The sequence below is a fragment of the Bidens hawaiensis genome, unplaced genomic scaffold (assembly GCF_021521415.1).
Source record: "Bidens hawaiensis isolate Kalapana, Puna unplaced genomic scaffold, B.hawaiensis_p1.1 tig00018841_1, whole genome shotgun sequence".
Taxonomy (NCBI): Eukaryota; Viridiplantae; Streptophyta; class Magnoliopsida; order Asterales; family Asteraceae; genus Bidens; species Bidens hawaiensis.
In genome coordinates, this window is record NW_027492862.1 from 80,309 (window position 1) to 98,475 (window position 18,167).

At 32.8% G+C, this 18,167-nt stretch overlaps 1 protein-coding gene across 1 annotated transcript; it reads right to left on the reverse strand.

Moving 5' to 3' along the window:
• Nucleotides 1–310: 310 nt before the first annotated feature.
• LOC143557159 (ABC transporter C family member 8-like) lies at nucleotides 311–8,956 on the reverse strand. Its single transcript, XM_077046294.1, has 11 exons — nucleotides 6,953–8,956; nucleotides 6,336–6,656; nucleotides 6,081–6,167; nucleotides 5,053–5,661; nucleotides 4,259–4,423; nucleotides 3,809–4,103; nucleotides 3,092–3,306; nucleotides 2,536–2,841; nucleotides 1,855–1,918; nucleotides 1,153–1,392; nucleotides 311–523 (listed from the first exon to the last, which is right to left on the reverse strand). The coding sequence occupies exons 1-11, from the start codon at nucleotides 8,918–8,920 to the stop codon at nucleotides 393–395; spliced, it is 4,401 nt and encodes a 1,466-aa protein (XP_076902409.1). The 5' UTR covers nucleotides 8,921–8,956; the 3' UTR covers nucleotides 311–392.
• Between the last annotated feature and the right edge of the window lie 9,211 nt (nucleotides 8,957–18,167).

The following is an 18,167-nucleotide window of genomic DNA, read 5'->3' on the forward strand; positions in this document are numbered from 1 at the left end:
TATATATGATATGAATAGCATAGCCGAATAGGACAATAATTAATTAAATGCAAAAGTAGTTAAAACTTAAAAGACTTGTGTGTATCATGTGCAATAAATTTATGGTACCAGTATAATAACTTATAAACGACACTCCAAATCCAAAGTGGGGAAAGTAAGGTGTAACAAAGCCTAAACATTAAAATTGGGGTGTAATAAGGTACAAAACTAGTGTCCTAAAAAAAGGAGTTTTTCTGAGCTTGAACTCGAGCTAAACTAGCTCCATATTCTAGCCATAACAAAATACTCACTATGGAAAGATCACCGAGCATGGCCTAGAATTAATCAAAGTTTTAAGCTCGAGCTTAAATATTATTATGCGCATATAATTCGAGCTCGAGGCAAAGATTATCTTATCTTTGGAAGTCATCAAACGTCTGAGCGGAGTTCCTTCTACAACTGGACCAGTATTCAGCTACAAGCTTGGAAAAGAATGAATCAGTCTCTATAAGCTTTGAAGGCTCATCATACTCCATCATTTTCCCTGCAAATCAACAATTTACTTATGACTGACATTTAAAGAGACAATTTAAGCTATATTTATTATTATATAAATATGTTAAGTAGGCCACATAAAAAATTAAGATAAAGTGGAGAAAAAGGCGTTCAAAGTCTCTATTGAAACCGGTTTTATGGGTCACATACCAAATTTTGCACAAAAGCATGCCAGGATAATGTAAATTGTCAAATTATTAAAAAAGAAAGAAAGAAAAAAAACACACACGCATTTCTTTTACATTGAAATGTTATTGACGGCTCGATATGATAACATAATTGTTGTTCCAACAAAATGTTTAGGCCATTTTCGGTATTATGTAAACTAGTTTCAATAAATATGTGATCTTAATAAAAAAAGACAAATACTCAGACGGACATCCAGAATTCACATGCTCATTGTATATATTAGTTTTTCTAAAAAAGGAACAGAAAGCATTAGTGGATCAACCCAAGTTCACCATAGATGCTTTGACTCGTACAAAAAGTAAACCGTTTCGACCAAACTCGTTTGGAAGCGTAAAGCGTTACCCAAACCGCTCATCCCAACTCCCACCCAAGTGTCACATGGAATGCATGAAATCATTTGTTTCAACTATGTTGGGAGTTGTAACATACCAAAAGACAGAACCATGACTTTGTCACTGTCGATAACGGTTGGAACTCTGTGTGCCACAGTTATGACAGTGCAACTTGAGAACTCTTCCCTTATAATTCTCTGTAGAATAACATCTGTTGCTGAATCAATGGATGCAGTGGCTTCATCAAGTACTAGGATTTTGTTTCTCCTAAGTAATACTCTTCCTAGACAAAATAATTGCCTTTGTCCAGCACTCCAGTTTTCTCCTTCATCACTCACTGTAAAAATTCAGAAAAATTGACATTTAAAAGTCTTGTAATATGTATTTCTGTGCGTTTTGAAACTGATTATCTAAAATAGGATAATTGCATTTAAATAATTAGCACTAATACTTGTGTTACCAGAGATGTATAGTGTTTGGATGTCATTAACAAATTCTGATTATCTATGGAACTGATATGCAAAATGACCAAAATAGACTCCAATTATTTGTTAACCTTTTAAAAAATCTTAATGTAAGTTACAAATTATTGTTTATAAAGGGGGTAGACAAGTAACGTTAATATCTAATCTACTATTGTTATGGTAGTTATAAAACTGAATGACTTTTAAATAATCATCATCTCTTTTATCCAAACACTAAAATTAGTTCTAAAGATTTCGGGTAACAGTAATAATCAAAATACTCGAAAGCAAATACGAACGCCTACTTAGTAAGATAGTCAATAAAGCCGATTTACCTGAAGAATCTAGCAAATTTGAAAGACTTCTAATGGTAGTTTTAAGCTGACACTTCTCTAATGCCTGTAAATTCATATGAACTATAAACATTATTGTAGAAAAGATCATATAGATGTATGAATAGAGCTTTTTTGTATAAACTACCAATGCGTTTTCACTTTTGTTTCATTAAAACAATTGTACTTTCTTTGAGCAGAGATATATAATATATCTTTGTCGTGTTTGGTTCATTATGTGGGCTTTTCTCGTAAAAGTTTTCGTGTCGTTTGGGCTATCATTTTATACCTTATAATGACCCAAACTGCAAAAAAACAATGCTTCAATTGCTCAAATGTATTAAAAAAAGTGCAATGATTAAAACAAGACGAATATATCAGTTTCTTGGGTAATTTAAGCAAAAAAAAAAAAAGAAAAGAAAAAAAAAGAAAAAGAAGAAGAAGAAGCAAATTGGTCATGTTGTAGTCATTGCACATTTTGAGTCATTATGTGGACTTCTAGTAAAAAAAATTGTTCGGTTTGGATCACCACAATAACATCTCATAACAACCTAAGCCATAGAAAAAACCATCTTTTAATAATTTGGATATATAGAAAAGGTATAATAATTAAAACAGGACAAAATGTAAGAATAAATTGGTATATTGTGCAGAAAAATCCATATGAATTTCAGTTTTGGTTACCTTCCATATCTCATCATCAGAATGAAGTCCAAGCGGGTCCAAGTTCGTTCGGATACTACCCCTAAAAAGGGTGGGTTCTTGTGGGATGACACTTAAATTCATTCGAAGATCTTTAAGTCCAATAGAGCAAATGTCTAATCCATCTATAAGAATTCTTCCACTATCCGGTTCTACCAAACGAAATAAAGCTGTTATTAATGTCGTTTTCCCACTTCCTGTTCTTCCGACAATGCCTACTCTAGTCCCTTCTTTGAATGTACATGTGATCCCTTTAAGAACTAGCGGTGCATTTAGACGATATCGTAACTGAAATCAGAACCCCATAAAGGCATAAACACTGAGGTCTCAACTTCTACATGCTTTTAATAAAGTATAAAGCTTCATAAATTTATAAGCATGTGGAAATAAAAAATATAAACTGTATAGAACATGCAGACACTTATAATTGTTTCATGTCACCCATTTTGCCACCTGTTTTATAGTCTATGAAAGTATTTGAATCATAAATCTTGACGCGTTTTGTAATTAAAAAAAATGGAAGAAAGTTTGAATTTACCTTTAGATCCTCGAAATGAATCCTTCCCTTTGAAGGCCAAGATGATGGTGGTCTGTTACTGATCACAACTGCTGGTGGCTCGGGTGGAATGTGCATGAACTGTTTGACCCGTTCTACTGAAACGATGTAATTGGCTAAACTGCAATACCATCTAGTCAAAAACACTTGGGTACCGGTCAAAGTCAATGCATAAGAAAGAGAGAGGCCAACCAACCCTATACAAACATTGAACATATGGAGTTAATGTATGTTATCTTTGAACACATATGAAATATAGTGGAAAGTAGAAATTTTGGCCTGTTTGCTTATAAAGAATTTGATGTGGTTTATGCGTATCTAACTGGTCAAACGGGTAAAATCGAAAAAATAAATAAATACTGCCAAAAAAAAGGAAAAGCGCAGAAAGTCACCCAAAGTGTTTTTGAGGGCTTATGTCATAGATAACAACATAGATACAAATGCCGGTCCGTTTTCGTAATTGATAATTATACCCTATTCTAGTCTAATTAATAATTTTGTTTATTGAAAGAGGCTAGCAAAATAATGGCCTATTTGGGCAAGTATACTTCATTGAAATGAGCTAACTTTGTTATTTAGTAATAAGCCACCTCATCAGAAAGGGAAAAAAAATGCCACATAAGCAAGAAATAATCGTTTTGACCCGTTACCCAAGTACCCAACCAACCCATTTTCCATCTCAAGATATGACTAACGTACCTGGAGGCACAAATCCATTTGGAACAAGTACTAGAAGAAAACTAGCTGTGAACAAGGTGAGATTCGAAAATGCTTCGGTTCTTATAACCAACCACTCCAATGTTGCATTTGAGAAAAAGAAAGTACTTGCGTCCGTATCCACCAACCTAACGTATTCTTTAAAAAACCTATCTTGCATTTTAAATGCTCGTATTGTTGCTACACCAAGTGATGTTTCAGATGCATAATTCATCACGGGTGCTTTTGTTGTTCCATTGATTCTCATTAGTTCCCTTGCATTTGGTTGATAATATCCCTGCAGTTCACAGAACAGGAAAAGTAACACATTATTTTTGCAAACAAAAAATAAAAACCAGACAAGAAATTGTTTGTGAGTAACAACCCGAACCCCACTTGGCATGCTACCCAACCTGCCCCATATTGACACCTCTAAAACTGATAAAGATTTACCTGAACATATTTTGTGGCCACGAGACCGAAGATGGCTACAATGAGAACTTGCCATGTCACTGAGGCCATAATCAAGATCATAGCAAGTAATTCAACACTAGGAGCAATCACATAGGCGAAACAGAATGGTATGTCAAAATCAATTACACTAAGATCAGATGAGGCCTGCACAAAATACTAAATTAGCAACCAAACATGTTATAAAAAAAAACTTTTTCTTTTTCGGGCTAATTTCATAAAAATATTGTTACCACCTTGCTCTAAGGTCTGTTTAGTTAACCAACTGTTTGTAGGCCAGAGAAAAGAACTAAAATTTAAATAACTGATTCAAGGTAAATGACACACTAGCTGGTTAAAATATGAAGATGTGTTGCTAACTTCTGAGCATGTTGACTTTTTTTCGTTATGTGGTGCTGACATGACGCCTTCAATCCATTACTATTAGCCTATTAGGTTTATACCTTAAAGAAAAAACTTTGAAGCTTTGATGTTTATTCTGGCCTGAAAGAATGTTTTAGGCAAAGAAAGAAAGCATTAAAGTTTCAAAAAAAATAATAATAATAATAAATAATAAATAATAATTTCAGGTAACCATCATCTTCTATAGTTTTGGTCAAAATGATGATGTGTCGGTAGTGTTTGACCATGCTGACTTTTTCCATGTGGCGCTGACATGGCGCCTCCAAACTGGTTAGATTAGGTAGTTACCTTAAATCAAATATTTGAATTTTCTGGCCTAAAAAAGTTGGTTGCTATAATCAGAATTCAGAAGAAAGCTTCTAAAGATTTCTTACCCTGGTTAGAATTCGCCCAACTGGAGTAGAGTCAAAGAAGACCATAGGAGCACGAAAAATTGATTCGTTGAACTTATTGAAGAACAATTTGGAGGCTTTTAATCCCAAAAGTGCAGCAAAAAGTGATCTCAAATACACAAAAACTGTGCTGATTGTTGAAAGCAAAGTATAACCACAAATCAACATAATGGTGGTGATTTTCGGGATTTGAATACCATATGCTAGCCAATAACTTGCTGCTGCTTGAAGAGCAACAAAACCAGTTACGGTAAAAAAGCATAAAAACAAATACCATGATCCTTCTGAAATGACAACATAATCAAGGAAAGGTTTCCATCCAACATTCCCAACCTCCTTTTCTTCTTCTTCAGTCAACTGCACTCCCGGTGGGCCCGTCGTTAACTGCCCCTCACTCTTTTCTTTTTTGAGGTGTTTATTGTTAATTTCTTCTAAATTTTGATGCATGTTTATTGTTTTGTTTTCAGAAGGTGAAGAGTTTAAACCTGTGATTGCCTCTTTGTGAGCATTCACAAGCTGTTCAAACGCTGTCCCTGCCATTAAGATATCTTCATAGCTTCCTGACTGCGTAATTTGACCATCTTGCATTACCTTTAAACAAAAATAAATTAGTAACTAAATATAATGTGATCGCTAAATTATAAAAGTGATTCAGAAACCATTTATAGAGAGATGACGACATGGGTGGGTTGGGTAACGGGTCAAAATATGTGTGGAACGGGTCAAAGTCAAAGCATGTGTGAAACGGGTCAAAATAGACCAGCTAAAATTTTTTTTCATTAGATGTATGTGTAAACGATGAACGCGCTGACAGGATTACAAGAATGGTATTATTACAATTATTACCATAATCTTTGAATTAACTAATCGGGCAACCTGTTTGCCCCCCTTAGGCCCGTTTGAGATCAAACACAACCAAATCAACCCGTGTATTAAGTAAATGGGTCGAAATTGGTACCTCTATAACACAAACCTATGTTAAAATGTTCATAAGTATTATTCCTGATTACCAGAATATTGTCAACTGATGAGAGAAACTCCACTTGATGAGTGACAAGAATGACTGTTTTGCCCTCAAGACAGTCCATAACACAATCCTGAACCACAAGATTCACAATTTAAATCATCAAAAAAGAAGAGAGTAGCCTGTAAATATTCAAAGAATTCATAAATCCAAAAAACCGAAAAGCAAGCATGTTATGGTCAGGATTCAGTTTAAAGTCAAACTGACTAAAAAACGCCATTTCAAGAAATTAAAATATTACATTAAAGAGAGTCGCGGCTGTATGTGCATCTACAGCACTAAACGGGTCATCAAGAAGATATATATCAGCGTCATTGTATACTGCGCGTGCAAGTTGAACCCTTTGCTTTTGGCCTCCACTCAAGTTAAGCCCTCTTTGACCAATTTCTGTTAAGTCTCCATGATCAAAAGTTTCAATATCTTTATCTAAAGCGCACGCCTTAATAGCCTTTTCATATCTACTTCTGTCCATTGGCTTCCCATACAATATGTTATCTTGAATTGTCCCACTTTGAATCCAAGATGTTTGGCTAACATAAGCAATTGATCCAAACACACCAACCTGAAAACAAATGAGATTACAAAAACTTGCATGAATTTGTATAACACGCACATTGCATAAGAAGGTAATTGAATCCTTAAACTTATAAAAACACAAAAATAGTGTTTTTTTGAGTCTTTATTACTTTGTGGACTTAACTATGCAAAGATAAAGTCATGAACTCAAGTCTTTATACATTTTTTAAAAGTTTCAGAATTTTCTTGTGGCAAAAAAATTGTACACCCAAAAAGAAATTTAAGCAAAGTTTGTTATCTTTTTATGCAATTAGACCTCTAAATACAATCAATAGCACTCACTGTTCCAGAAGCTTTGGATATTTCTCCAAGAACAGAATATAACAAAGATGACTTTCCAGCACCAACTGACCCGCAGACCGCAACTTTCTGCCCACACTTTACTTCAAGATTTATATTCCTAAGAGTCGGAACGGGTGATTCAGGATCCCAACTGAAATTCCCATCCTGTATATTGATACAAGGATGTGAATTTTCCGGTTCTTGGTTTCTTTCCATTCTTATATCTTTAAGCTCATCATCAACCAAGAAAGAATTAATCCGGTCAAAGGATACTTTGACTTGAATTAATGCAGAGAGTGCATCGGGTAACAACCTTACGGGTTCAGACATAGTTCTTAATGCTGCTAAAATTGAAAAAATAGTTGCAGCATTTAAAGGAGCACTTTTCAGTAGCACGCATCCGAAAAAGACAACTGAAGAAACGAGTGTAGGTGACATCCAATACAAAACCGTGCTATACGCCCTTTTGAACTGAAGTTCACGTAACCAATGGACTTCAGTTTCTCTAAAAGATTCAGTCATTTTCTTGAATTTTTCTTCCCAAGATTGTAACTTGATGACCTTCATGTTGTTTAAAATCTCAGAAGTGGATCTTAGTCTCTTGTCTTGAGCCACCATGAAATTCAACTGACTTTTTTGCATAGCTTTTGCGAACGGCACATTAAGAAGCCCGCATATGATTAAAGGGACTAAACCAGGAAGAACACCTAATCCTACTATGGAAAACAAGACACCAACTGATAGAAATAGTTGAACGAAACAAGCCCACGCCAAATGAAACCACATAGGAAAGTCACCCATTCTATACGAATCAATCGCTATGTAATTCACAACTTCCCCTGTAGAATGCTGTTTCTTTCCTAAATTAGAAAGCTTAAGTTGTTTCTCATATACTTTCACCATTAAAGCTGACCTCATTCTCATACCGGTTCTTCTTGCATTAAAGTAAAATTGCCTGTTAGACAATGACTCCACTACCTTGACTAAAATTAAACTCCCTACTAATAATAACCCTTGATGTAAATCTTTAATTTCACTGTTGGAGTAGTCAACAAACGCGTAGAGTAACAACGGGCTAACAATGACTGATGTATTCCTAAGCAAAATGCATAATCCTGAAAAAACCATCTCTTTTAAATAAACTTTGGCTAATGCTTTAGGAACCATGTTGGCATTGTTTAAGGATTTTTCTGTTTGAAGTGAATCCCATGCCTTTGTGAACTTTTCATGGGCGACTGCAGCTTGGTCTACGGGTGCTAAACACGGAATGTCTTCTAGAACTAATGGCTTTCTATAACCTACCGCAAGCAATGGGTTCACCCAAGAAAACGTCAATTTGCTTAAAAAACTTGGTTCTTCTGGTTGACTTGTATTTGCATTTAGTGTTTCGTTAACCAATAAGGGCTCGGATAAAGTCGGGCTTCGTGTGTACAGAGTGATGAAAGTTTTTAAGTTTCTTATAGCACACAAAAGAAGTAAGAAACTAGCAGCCCATTCTATCATAACCAAGTTCAAGATGGTCGATGAATTTGCCAAATTCTCAATGTTCACAAAAGAAAGTGACAAGAAACAAAAGATCCACCAAACGGTAGCTAGAATCTTGACCGATGCAAATCTTTCTACAATTAATGAAACTGTCAAAGTTACCCAAACTAGTGGTCGAACAATGAGCACCCACCAATTCAAGTTAGGGGTTTTAGCAGTTGCATCCCATAAACCAGAAATAAGATATGTAACCGAAGTGAGAAAACAACAAGAAGCAACTGATACAGATATCCAGTCACTTTTACTTGATCTATTGGTGTTGTTTTTCTTAATATAACTCAAAAGTAGCAGCAAGTAGAACAGAAAGACAGACACCAAGCTGAAAATGTCTATAATACATCTTGTAAATTCAAAATCGCCCTCGGAAACCATAGTGATCCTCCCTGAAAATAAATTAGTAATTACAAGTTGGATTCTGTACATGTTAGAACTGTATTTATAGTATCCGTTTGAGATTGTTTATATAAACAAGTTACAGTAAACAGCTTTAAATAACTTAGGAGAAATAAGATCAAATAGGCAATCCCCAAACACCCCCCTTTAGTTGCAGAAATTTCAAATTGTTAGCATATATGTATAATATAACTGTATTATTCTTAGTTATTGTTGTGCATCCCATCTCTGAATAGGACATTGCATTGTAATTATATATACCGATAAAAATCAACAATAGAATTCACTTGGATTGCAATTTCTTCACAAATGTTTGCAGCAATGGATATTATAAAAGTTTGAGATTAGCTTATTCAAACAAGTTATATTTGGTTATTGTGATTTTAAAAGTCAGTTTTAGATTGCTTGTTTTAAACATATATAGGATTAATAACTTTGAATGTCTGAATTACGATCCGAATTAGAGATGTTCTTATCCGATCCGAATAACAATTTTTTCCTAATTTTTGGTTCATAACATTTTACTAGTTTAGAACTTAAGTAACCATACAAAATCGGAAAACACAAATTACTTTTGAACACAATTCAAACTTCAAAAATAGTCTAAACAAATACCACTAACGTACAAAAATGTTACATGCTTATTCGGGTTACACGGATATCCAAATAATCCAATTTTTAAATTTTCATATCAGAAACAAAACGAATATCCAAATAAGGATTCAGATAAGTCTTTATAGAATTTCCGTTCAGATTTCGGTTTGCTTGAACACCCTGCCTTTAGTTGAAGAAATTTCAAATGCTTGCAGCAACGGAAATACATATAATATTATCTCCATAATTAAACATTCAGTTTTGTAGAAATTAGAAGCTAAAAGTGAAGACAAAGTGTACGTACCAAGTAAAATTGCTTGAATCCGCCAATATAATCTCCACCACCAGTAATATCGGAAATTAGTTACCCACCACCCAATAGGCGGCGAATTCTGTAAGAAAACAAAAAACAATGTGATGTAATTTATTTATTGAAAATGGTGGAGATATGATGAATACAAATGCTTACGTAACTACATAAATTCCAAACGAAATACTGACAGTGTCACATTCTGTCTTCACCAATCTTAAAGTTTTCCGCACATTTTGGATTCTTGTAACTAACTGCCTCCACTATCAACACTATCTTATTCTCGCATGGATAATAAAATAATAATAATCATGTTCTAATGTCTCTGCATGTAATAATATATATATATATATATATATATATATATATATATACATATGCTTGCAAAAGCGTTTTGGCTGCTTCACTACAAATATACATATAGACAATTGTGCTGGTATTAAATGTGTGAAGGGTAATATCTCAAGATCAAAAATAATATCTTAAATTTCTAAATTGTTTTTGTGTTATTATTATTATAGGGTGCATGTAAACTCTAAACGAGTGGAGCCGGGCCCGATTAGGTTTGAGCTCCGCTCGTTTCAAACTTTATTTCAAAAGCTTGAGCTTGGTTTGTGAGTGGTTTTTTAATGTCAAGCTCGGGCTCGGCTCGTTTATTACTTATTAATTAACTTTAATAATTGATAATTATTTTGATATAAATTTTTAGTTTTAAATTTATATATAACACAAAATGTATATTATTTAGTTTTTTATCATATATATATATATAGTTAAGTTCCATATATATATATATATATATATAGTTGAGGGAACTTAAAAAAAGTGGGAAACTATGAACCATGCCATTTACATATAAAAAAATAATATAAAACTCGATTTCACATGTAAAAAATTAGTTTTAGCATAAACTTTTTTGCTTATAAATACATGTAGAAGACATTCCAATAAAAAAAATAGCTTTCTAAAAATATATTTTTTTTACCTTTTTTTGGCTGATTTTTATTTTTTTAAAAAAAGAGAACTTTTCTTTATGAAAACGGTTATACATCATACATGTGTTTATGTGTTTATATGTAAAAGCGCTAAAAAGATCATGTAAAAATGCGTTTTTTACATGTAAAAATGCGTTTTTTACATGTAAAAATGCGTTTTTTTATTATTTTTTTTACTTGTAATAGAAATGGTTCCTTAGTTTCCTACATTTTTATGGTTTCTTTTGAACCTGCCACTATATTTAATAGAAACTATATAAATGATAGGCTTGTTTTGGCTCGCAAGCCGGTTTGGGATCATTTATTAAATGTGTTTATTTTTAGACCCGGATCATTTAAGCTCGGCTTGATTCAGTATTTTTGCGAGTCGAACTTGAGTAGCTCACAAGTAGCTTGACTCGTTTACAGGTCTGCATGCATAAATATATTCGACATGCTGAAAAGACAGAGAGCCAACATGAGGTTGTGTGTAGTAGTTTGTGCAAGGTGTCTCCAGCTCATCAAGGGAAGGCGCCAAGACAATTATACGGGTGCCACTGAGGGGCGCCAATGGGCTTTAACGGAGAAGAGAGGAGGGGGGGGGGGGGTCAATGGTGTGGTTAATTGCAAACCTACCAATTAATTTTTTTTTCTTTTTAATATTCAGTTAAAATCAATACACCATTGTTAAATGGGAGGTTAGTTAAAACAAGTAACAATGTTATAAATATATAAATATACTATTAAAAAAGCATATTACTATTTTATAATAGTTACCTCTTTTTCTAGCAAAAGTTAAAAACTTTTCCATATAAGCCAAATGACCCATGGCATATATTAACTGCTCCAATTAAATACAAACTAAAAAAACACAAGGATAAAGGATGGTGATTCATTATCGATTTGATGGTTTTGAATTGAACATATACATAGATATATACATTGAAACCCTACATTTTCATCATACATTCATACTTCTGTTTTTAATTTTAACAACGGATTTTATTAAGAACTTTTACAAACATGAGTGGATTTTGTAGCCACTCAACCCAAGAAATATTAGAACTACGATTCCTACTAAAAAACCATAAAAACAAACAGTAACCAAAGCATTAAATAATGACTCTTTCTTGGATCCATAGTCCACTAACCGGACAAAAACAATAGCATCTAGCCATCAATGAGCCTTTTCTTACTCCTTGGCAATCTGATGGAATCAACCCATTTAGACTCCTCGCTATGGGCGGTAAAGGGGGCGGCGTTTGGGGAACACCACCGAGGGACGGAAATGCGGTTTTCTGGGATGCTTGGTAGCTTCGATTGAACACACTGGCCTTGGGAAGCCTGCTCAGTTGCTTGCAAGGTCAATATCATCGGGGTGATCATCATGACCCAACAATTATGCTTTAGGCGGTCGCATCATTTGATCTTTGAATATAGCATACATTTTTTGGGATGTCCGGTGCAAACAGTGTAGCTATGATTCATTCGTCCCCTATTTTTTACTACGGCAGAGACAGAGTTGCACCCGACATCTCATTTTCCACGAATGATGTCAACTACGAATACAGATATTATCTAGTCGATGATATTTATCCAGAGTGGCCACACTGGTTCTTAGCTTTGCGTGCCCGACTGACATTAAACGTCAATATTTCAAGAAAAAACACGAGTCCTCTAGAAAGGACATCGAAAGGGCATTCGGGGTATTAAAGAAACGTTGGTCTATCATTAGACAACCGGTTCGTTTTCACCAAATGGATAAGTTAAGAAACATAATATACACCTGCATATCTTGCATAATATGATATCGGAGGACTCGGGTAGAGCAATTTTTCAAGGCGAGTACAACGATGAGCCAGAGCTGATCTCAACACTAAATGATGATGAGAAACTTGCTAATTTATTAAGAACACGAAGAAGCTAGGGGAAATGAAGCACGGTCTTCGATCGGGTTTGGTTATTGTCTTTGGAGGACCAAGCAAAATTATAGCGACGACTAAAAATAGTTGTAACTTTTTTTTAGTTTTTTTTATATGTTTTTAAATTTAATTTAGTTTTTTATTTAGTTTGCTTTTTATTATTATTTTATTTTATTTTATTGTGTTGATTTTTTGTTTTATGAAAAAAAATAGATTTAAAGCCTTTAGAGGCGTTAAACCATAGATGGATATTATAGTTTGAGGTTTTAAAACCCCTGGTATCCACGTGGCGCTAACATGACACTTCGAATAGGCTTTAAAACCTCCAAAATAATGAATAGCCTTGTAGGTGGTTGTTGGAGAAAATGAATGAAGACGGGGTCATGGCATGACTTTACAGGTCGCTTCTGTTGTTTTGTTTTGTTAAATTGTCAAGTTAATCCCTTAACTAATTAATTTCTCCTTTAAGGTCCTTATAGTTAGTCTCTCAAATAATTTATGTTTTTATGAAAATATGGGTTGGAAATGCTCTTACGACCTTAGATTTTGCAAAATTATTTATGTTTTTAATTTTATTTTTTGTTTTTAATTTATAAAACTTGTTTTATTTATCTTTTTGTAAAAAAAATTTACTTTGTAGGTTATTTTTTTAATTTGAACGAATTTTCATTTTATATAATTTAGTTTAAGTAATTTAATATATTTAGTTGTTGTGTTTCATTAAAGGTTGAATGAAAGAATGCAATAGTAAAAACAGAAATGCCTTTAACCTAGCATATATATATATATATATATATATATATATATGGGATGGATCTTGCGAGAAGTCAAGTTATAATGAGAAAGACGATAAGTCAATATGGGCCACTAATCTAATTTTCAATCTTCCATCATTAAAAATATATGAAAAGGGTATTAAAGTAATATAAATGCATTCTCTCTCTAATTAATATATATATAATTAAACCACATAAGTTACATTTCTAACTAATATATTAATCTAATCACAATAACTAAAAGATTTAAAAAATTAATAAATCTATAATACAATAAATTTATCTTTTTTACCCTATCTTTTGAGTTCACCCTACACAACTATAATTTTTTCCTACATCTCTTCAAAATTTTCATAAATATCTTTAATTTTTTCATACACGTCTTAATTTTTTTCATGCACATTTTCAATTTCTTCGTACCTATTCTTTTCGTCCTACACATCTTCTATTGTTTCCTACGCATATTCAATTTCTTTCTACACATCATTAATTTTCTCATACACATCTTAAGTTTTTCCCTACACACATTTTATTTTCTCACACACAACATATTTTTTCCTACACAACTACATTATCTTTAATTGTTTCCTACGCATATTCAATTTCTTCCTACACAACATTAATGATCTCATACACATCTTAATTTTTTTCCCACACATATTTAATTTTCTCATACACAACATATTTTTTTCCTACACAGCTACATTCGTCGTACACTTTTTTTTCGTCCTACACATCTTTAATTTTTTCCTACGCATATTTAATTTTTTCCTACACATCTTCAAAATTTTCCTACACATCTTTAATTTTCTCATACACATCTTATTTGTTTTCCTACACATTTTCAATTTCTTCGTACACATTTTTTCCGTCTTACAAATATTCAATTTATTATTATTTTTTTAAAAGAGTCATCAATAATGAAGATACTATTTTGCTTAAATCTTATAAATTAAAAGTTGTTTATTGATGAAAAAAGAACAAAATTAGATCTTACACTAACATATAATTAAATAAATAATTTGTAACTTACAAATCATAACTTTGAATATTTATGCTTTGAGCTTTTATTTAGGGATAGATGAGATAAATTAAATAATTAATTATATTTTATTCTACCTAAACTAGCCTTTTCATATTTATTTTAATGCCTTTCAAATTTTATTAATTACAATAAATACAATAATGTTTCAACCATTGATTAATAATCTAATGGTTGAGATCACTTCTTACACTTCTCGCTATAAGAATCACTTCTGAAATGAACTTAATCCTATATATATATAACAAGTTACTTTAAAATCTTGAAATGTTTATGTATCTGTATTATTAAAGCAAGAAAATGAATCCATATGTCATTCAGTTAGACCCTCCTCCACATAGGGTGCCATGTGTATAAGTTTCTATTTTTTCAATTTCCCCTTCATGAATGATAAAATAAAAAAAAATGTTGTTGGTGGGAACCAAACTCACTATCTTATTTTTAAAATGCTTTTGGCTTACCAACTCAACTAGGATGAATTTATGTTAAGTCTTTTCTTTTTCTAATTGTTATAGATTCACAAAATTACATTTTGTTTTATTTTTTTAGTCACCAGTGTATTACACGGGCTCTATCCTAGTTTATATAATATGTCATGTTGAGAGTTTTTATTGAGAATATTGTTATATAATTAATTTATACACAACAAATAAATCATACTAACTCCAATCTAGAATGTTAAGATTTCTAAAATCCTCTAAATCTTGTATTTGCAATTATTTGAACTCACTATCACGGGCGAAACATAGTGAGTGTTAGGGGTGGCGGCGGCTTCCTGTTTTCCCACGCAGTGGTGAAAATTTAGTTGTTTTTTGTCCGAAATTTTTATACGTAGTATAAATTTACCTGTTTTCGACAAAAAAAGAAAATTGAACCCCCCACCCCCCTAATTTATGAAAACCTTTATACATTTGAGTCCGAACCCCAGCATTCGTGTCCAAGCTTCGCCACCACTCACTGTCTCACTTTTTGTAAGGAGGATACCATACTACTAGACTAACATGCCGGTCATGGGTGAAAACATGACACGTCTCAGAGATTCATTTCATTATATACAAACTATCCTATCTTTTTCATTTGCATGTGCTTTTTGCGTCACCGTTTTTTTTACTCTAAACCCAACACATTTATTTCTGACCAAGAAGGCCAGAATTCAAGCTTATACAAGGGAAGCTAATAAGCTATTTAATTTATAAAAAAAAGGAAAGGGAAAAAATCATTTATTATTTATTGTTTAGGAATAGGAATATACGATTTACAATTAACACACTGATAAAACAAACGATTAAGTTATGTTTAAGTGGGAGTATTTGGATCTAGGTTACTAAAAGTTTAAACTTGTTTTGGACTTTTGATGCTAACATGTTATGCCAAAATGTCATGTCGATTTTTATTAAATGAAAGTTTTGTGTGTTTCATTCATATATTATATGAAGTAGCTAACGCCTGACATGTCAATTGGTATTCTGGTCAAATAGCGTGGGGGTAATAGTTAAGTCTTGGGATCTTTGAGATTTCGGATTTAAAACCTGCAGCGTCAATTTCAGTACGGACGGTTGACATCCCGTTTTAAAAAGGCTAACTCAGGTATTGAATGTGGATTCAAGTGTAAAAAAATAAAAAAATAATTAAAAGAAAAAAAAAACTAGTTGATAGTATCAAGGATAATAATTAATGCAATCTCACAAATCATGGCTAATCAACGATGGAGATATTCTCTCCATAAGTTATGCCTTACATATAATTGTAATTAAATGTATTTCTAGAATTAGCTTCCAATTCTTGTATATATGTCTTATTGTAATAGACAATGTGTGTTTGATTCTATTCTTCTTTTAATATTGTGATTGTTCATATTCTTCATATAATCGTGGTTTCATAATATATTCAAAATGTTAATATGGTATCAAAGCTTATATCTCCAGCGAGAAGTTCTTGATCCTGTGGCCATCAATCTCCTTTCCTCTTTCTCTACTCCAATATTCTCCCCTACTATCACAATATTACTCATTCCACCACCACCACCACCACCACTACCACTATTCCCCTCTACCACTAAAATATTTTTCGGCGACGCACTGTTCCGTTGAACCACTGTCCCCTACCACCTCTAAAATACTTCCGACCGACGCAGTGTTCCGGCGACCCACTGCTCCCCACCACCAATAAAATATTTTTCAGCGACGCACTGTTCCGTCGACCCACTGTTCTCTCCACAACTAAAATATATTCCGGCGATGCACTGTTCTGTCAACCCACTATTCCCCTCCACCAATAAAATATTTTTCGGCGACGCCCTATTCCGTCAATTTTCGATGACGCACTAGTCCGTCACTATTCCCCTCTAAAATAAATAAATAAATAAAAACCTATGAATCATGTCTTTGCTTCATCAACTTTTCTTACATACCACAATATCTACTTTTATTCAAGATTGGACGTATCCTACAGTCGTCCATCTTGCGGGGGCATATCAAGGATAATATTCTCTCCATAAGTTATGCCTTACATATAATTGTAATTAAATGTATTTCTAGAACTAGCTGACAATGTGTGTTTGATTCTATTCTTCTTCTAATATTGTGATTGTTCATATTCTTCATATAATCATGGTTTCATAATATATTCAAAACGTGAATAGACAGTACAACTAATTACTTGCATGTATCATGTGCAACAAATTTATGGTACGAGTACAATAACAGTAGACGATAGTGTATCTTTGATATGATGTTATCAGCTTTGATATGATATAAGAGGGGGAAAAATCTAACCATTTTTTATTGTTATATTTTAATAGTTAGGAAAAAAAAATGAACATAATCATAAAATACGCGGATTCGTGGTCACGTATATTACATACATTTACATTTCCAAGTGTGATACACGAATAAAATAGATAATGTTTAGTCACATATGACATCTACATACATTTACATTCCGAAGTTTGGATATGTTTTAATTTTGAAGGGCATATATACCTAGCAAGGCGCTAGAACAAAATGAAAGTTACATGTTTGTGTCTTGTGGCTTTGTCTTTTGCATTTTATATAGTGTGCCAAACTATATAATACATTATTCACAAATATATATCGTATGTTTTAAAAAGACGGCACACGACACGACTAAAAAAGTTTAACTCTTCCTACAAGTTTGTAACAAAGTTTTAGGGTTTTATTTGTTACTTTTTTTTATATATTAAAAGACATTCCTAATTTCTTTATGAATCTATCAACCACACACTTCATATTGCGGCTCCAAATTAATCAAATCGATCGATCATACCCAGAAATCCCCACCGATAGCAAAGCTATAAGTAGGGTCTAGGGAGGGTGGGATATAGGCACACCTTACCTCTATTCAATAAAATAGAGAGGTGGCTTTCAGAGAGACCCTCAACTCTAAAAATATATGAGAGGATATAAAAGACAATCCAAGTTTAACAGTAATATAAATAATAATAACACTTAGTAATAATAATGATAATAATATATAGATATATTGAAATAATAAGAATAAACTTCGTGTATATATACATATATATATAAGAAAAGAGAATAACATAATGGCGTGTGACAAAAAATAAGGTAGAGAAAAGCCCCTGAGTTACTATTTTCTCCCTAGACATCATTAACCTTAATTCTACGTCTCAAAGAATT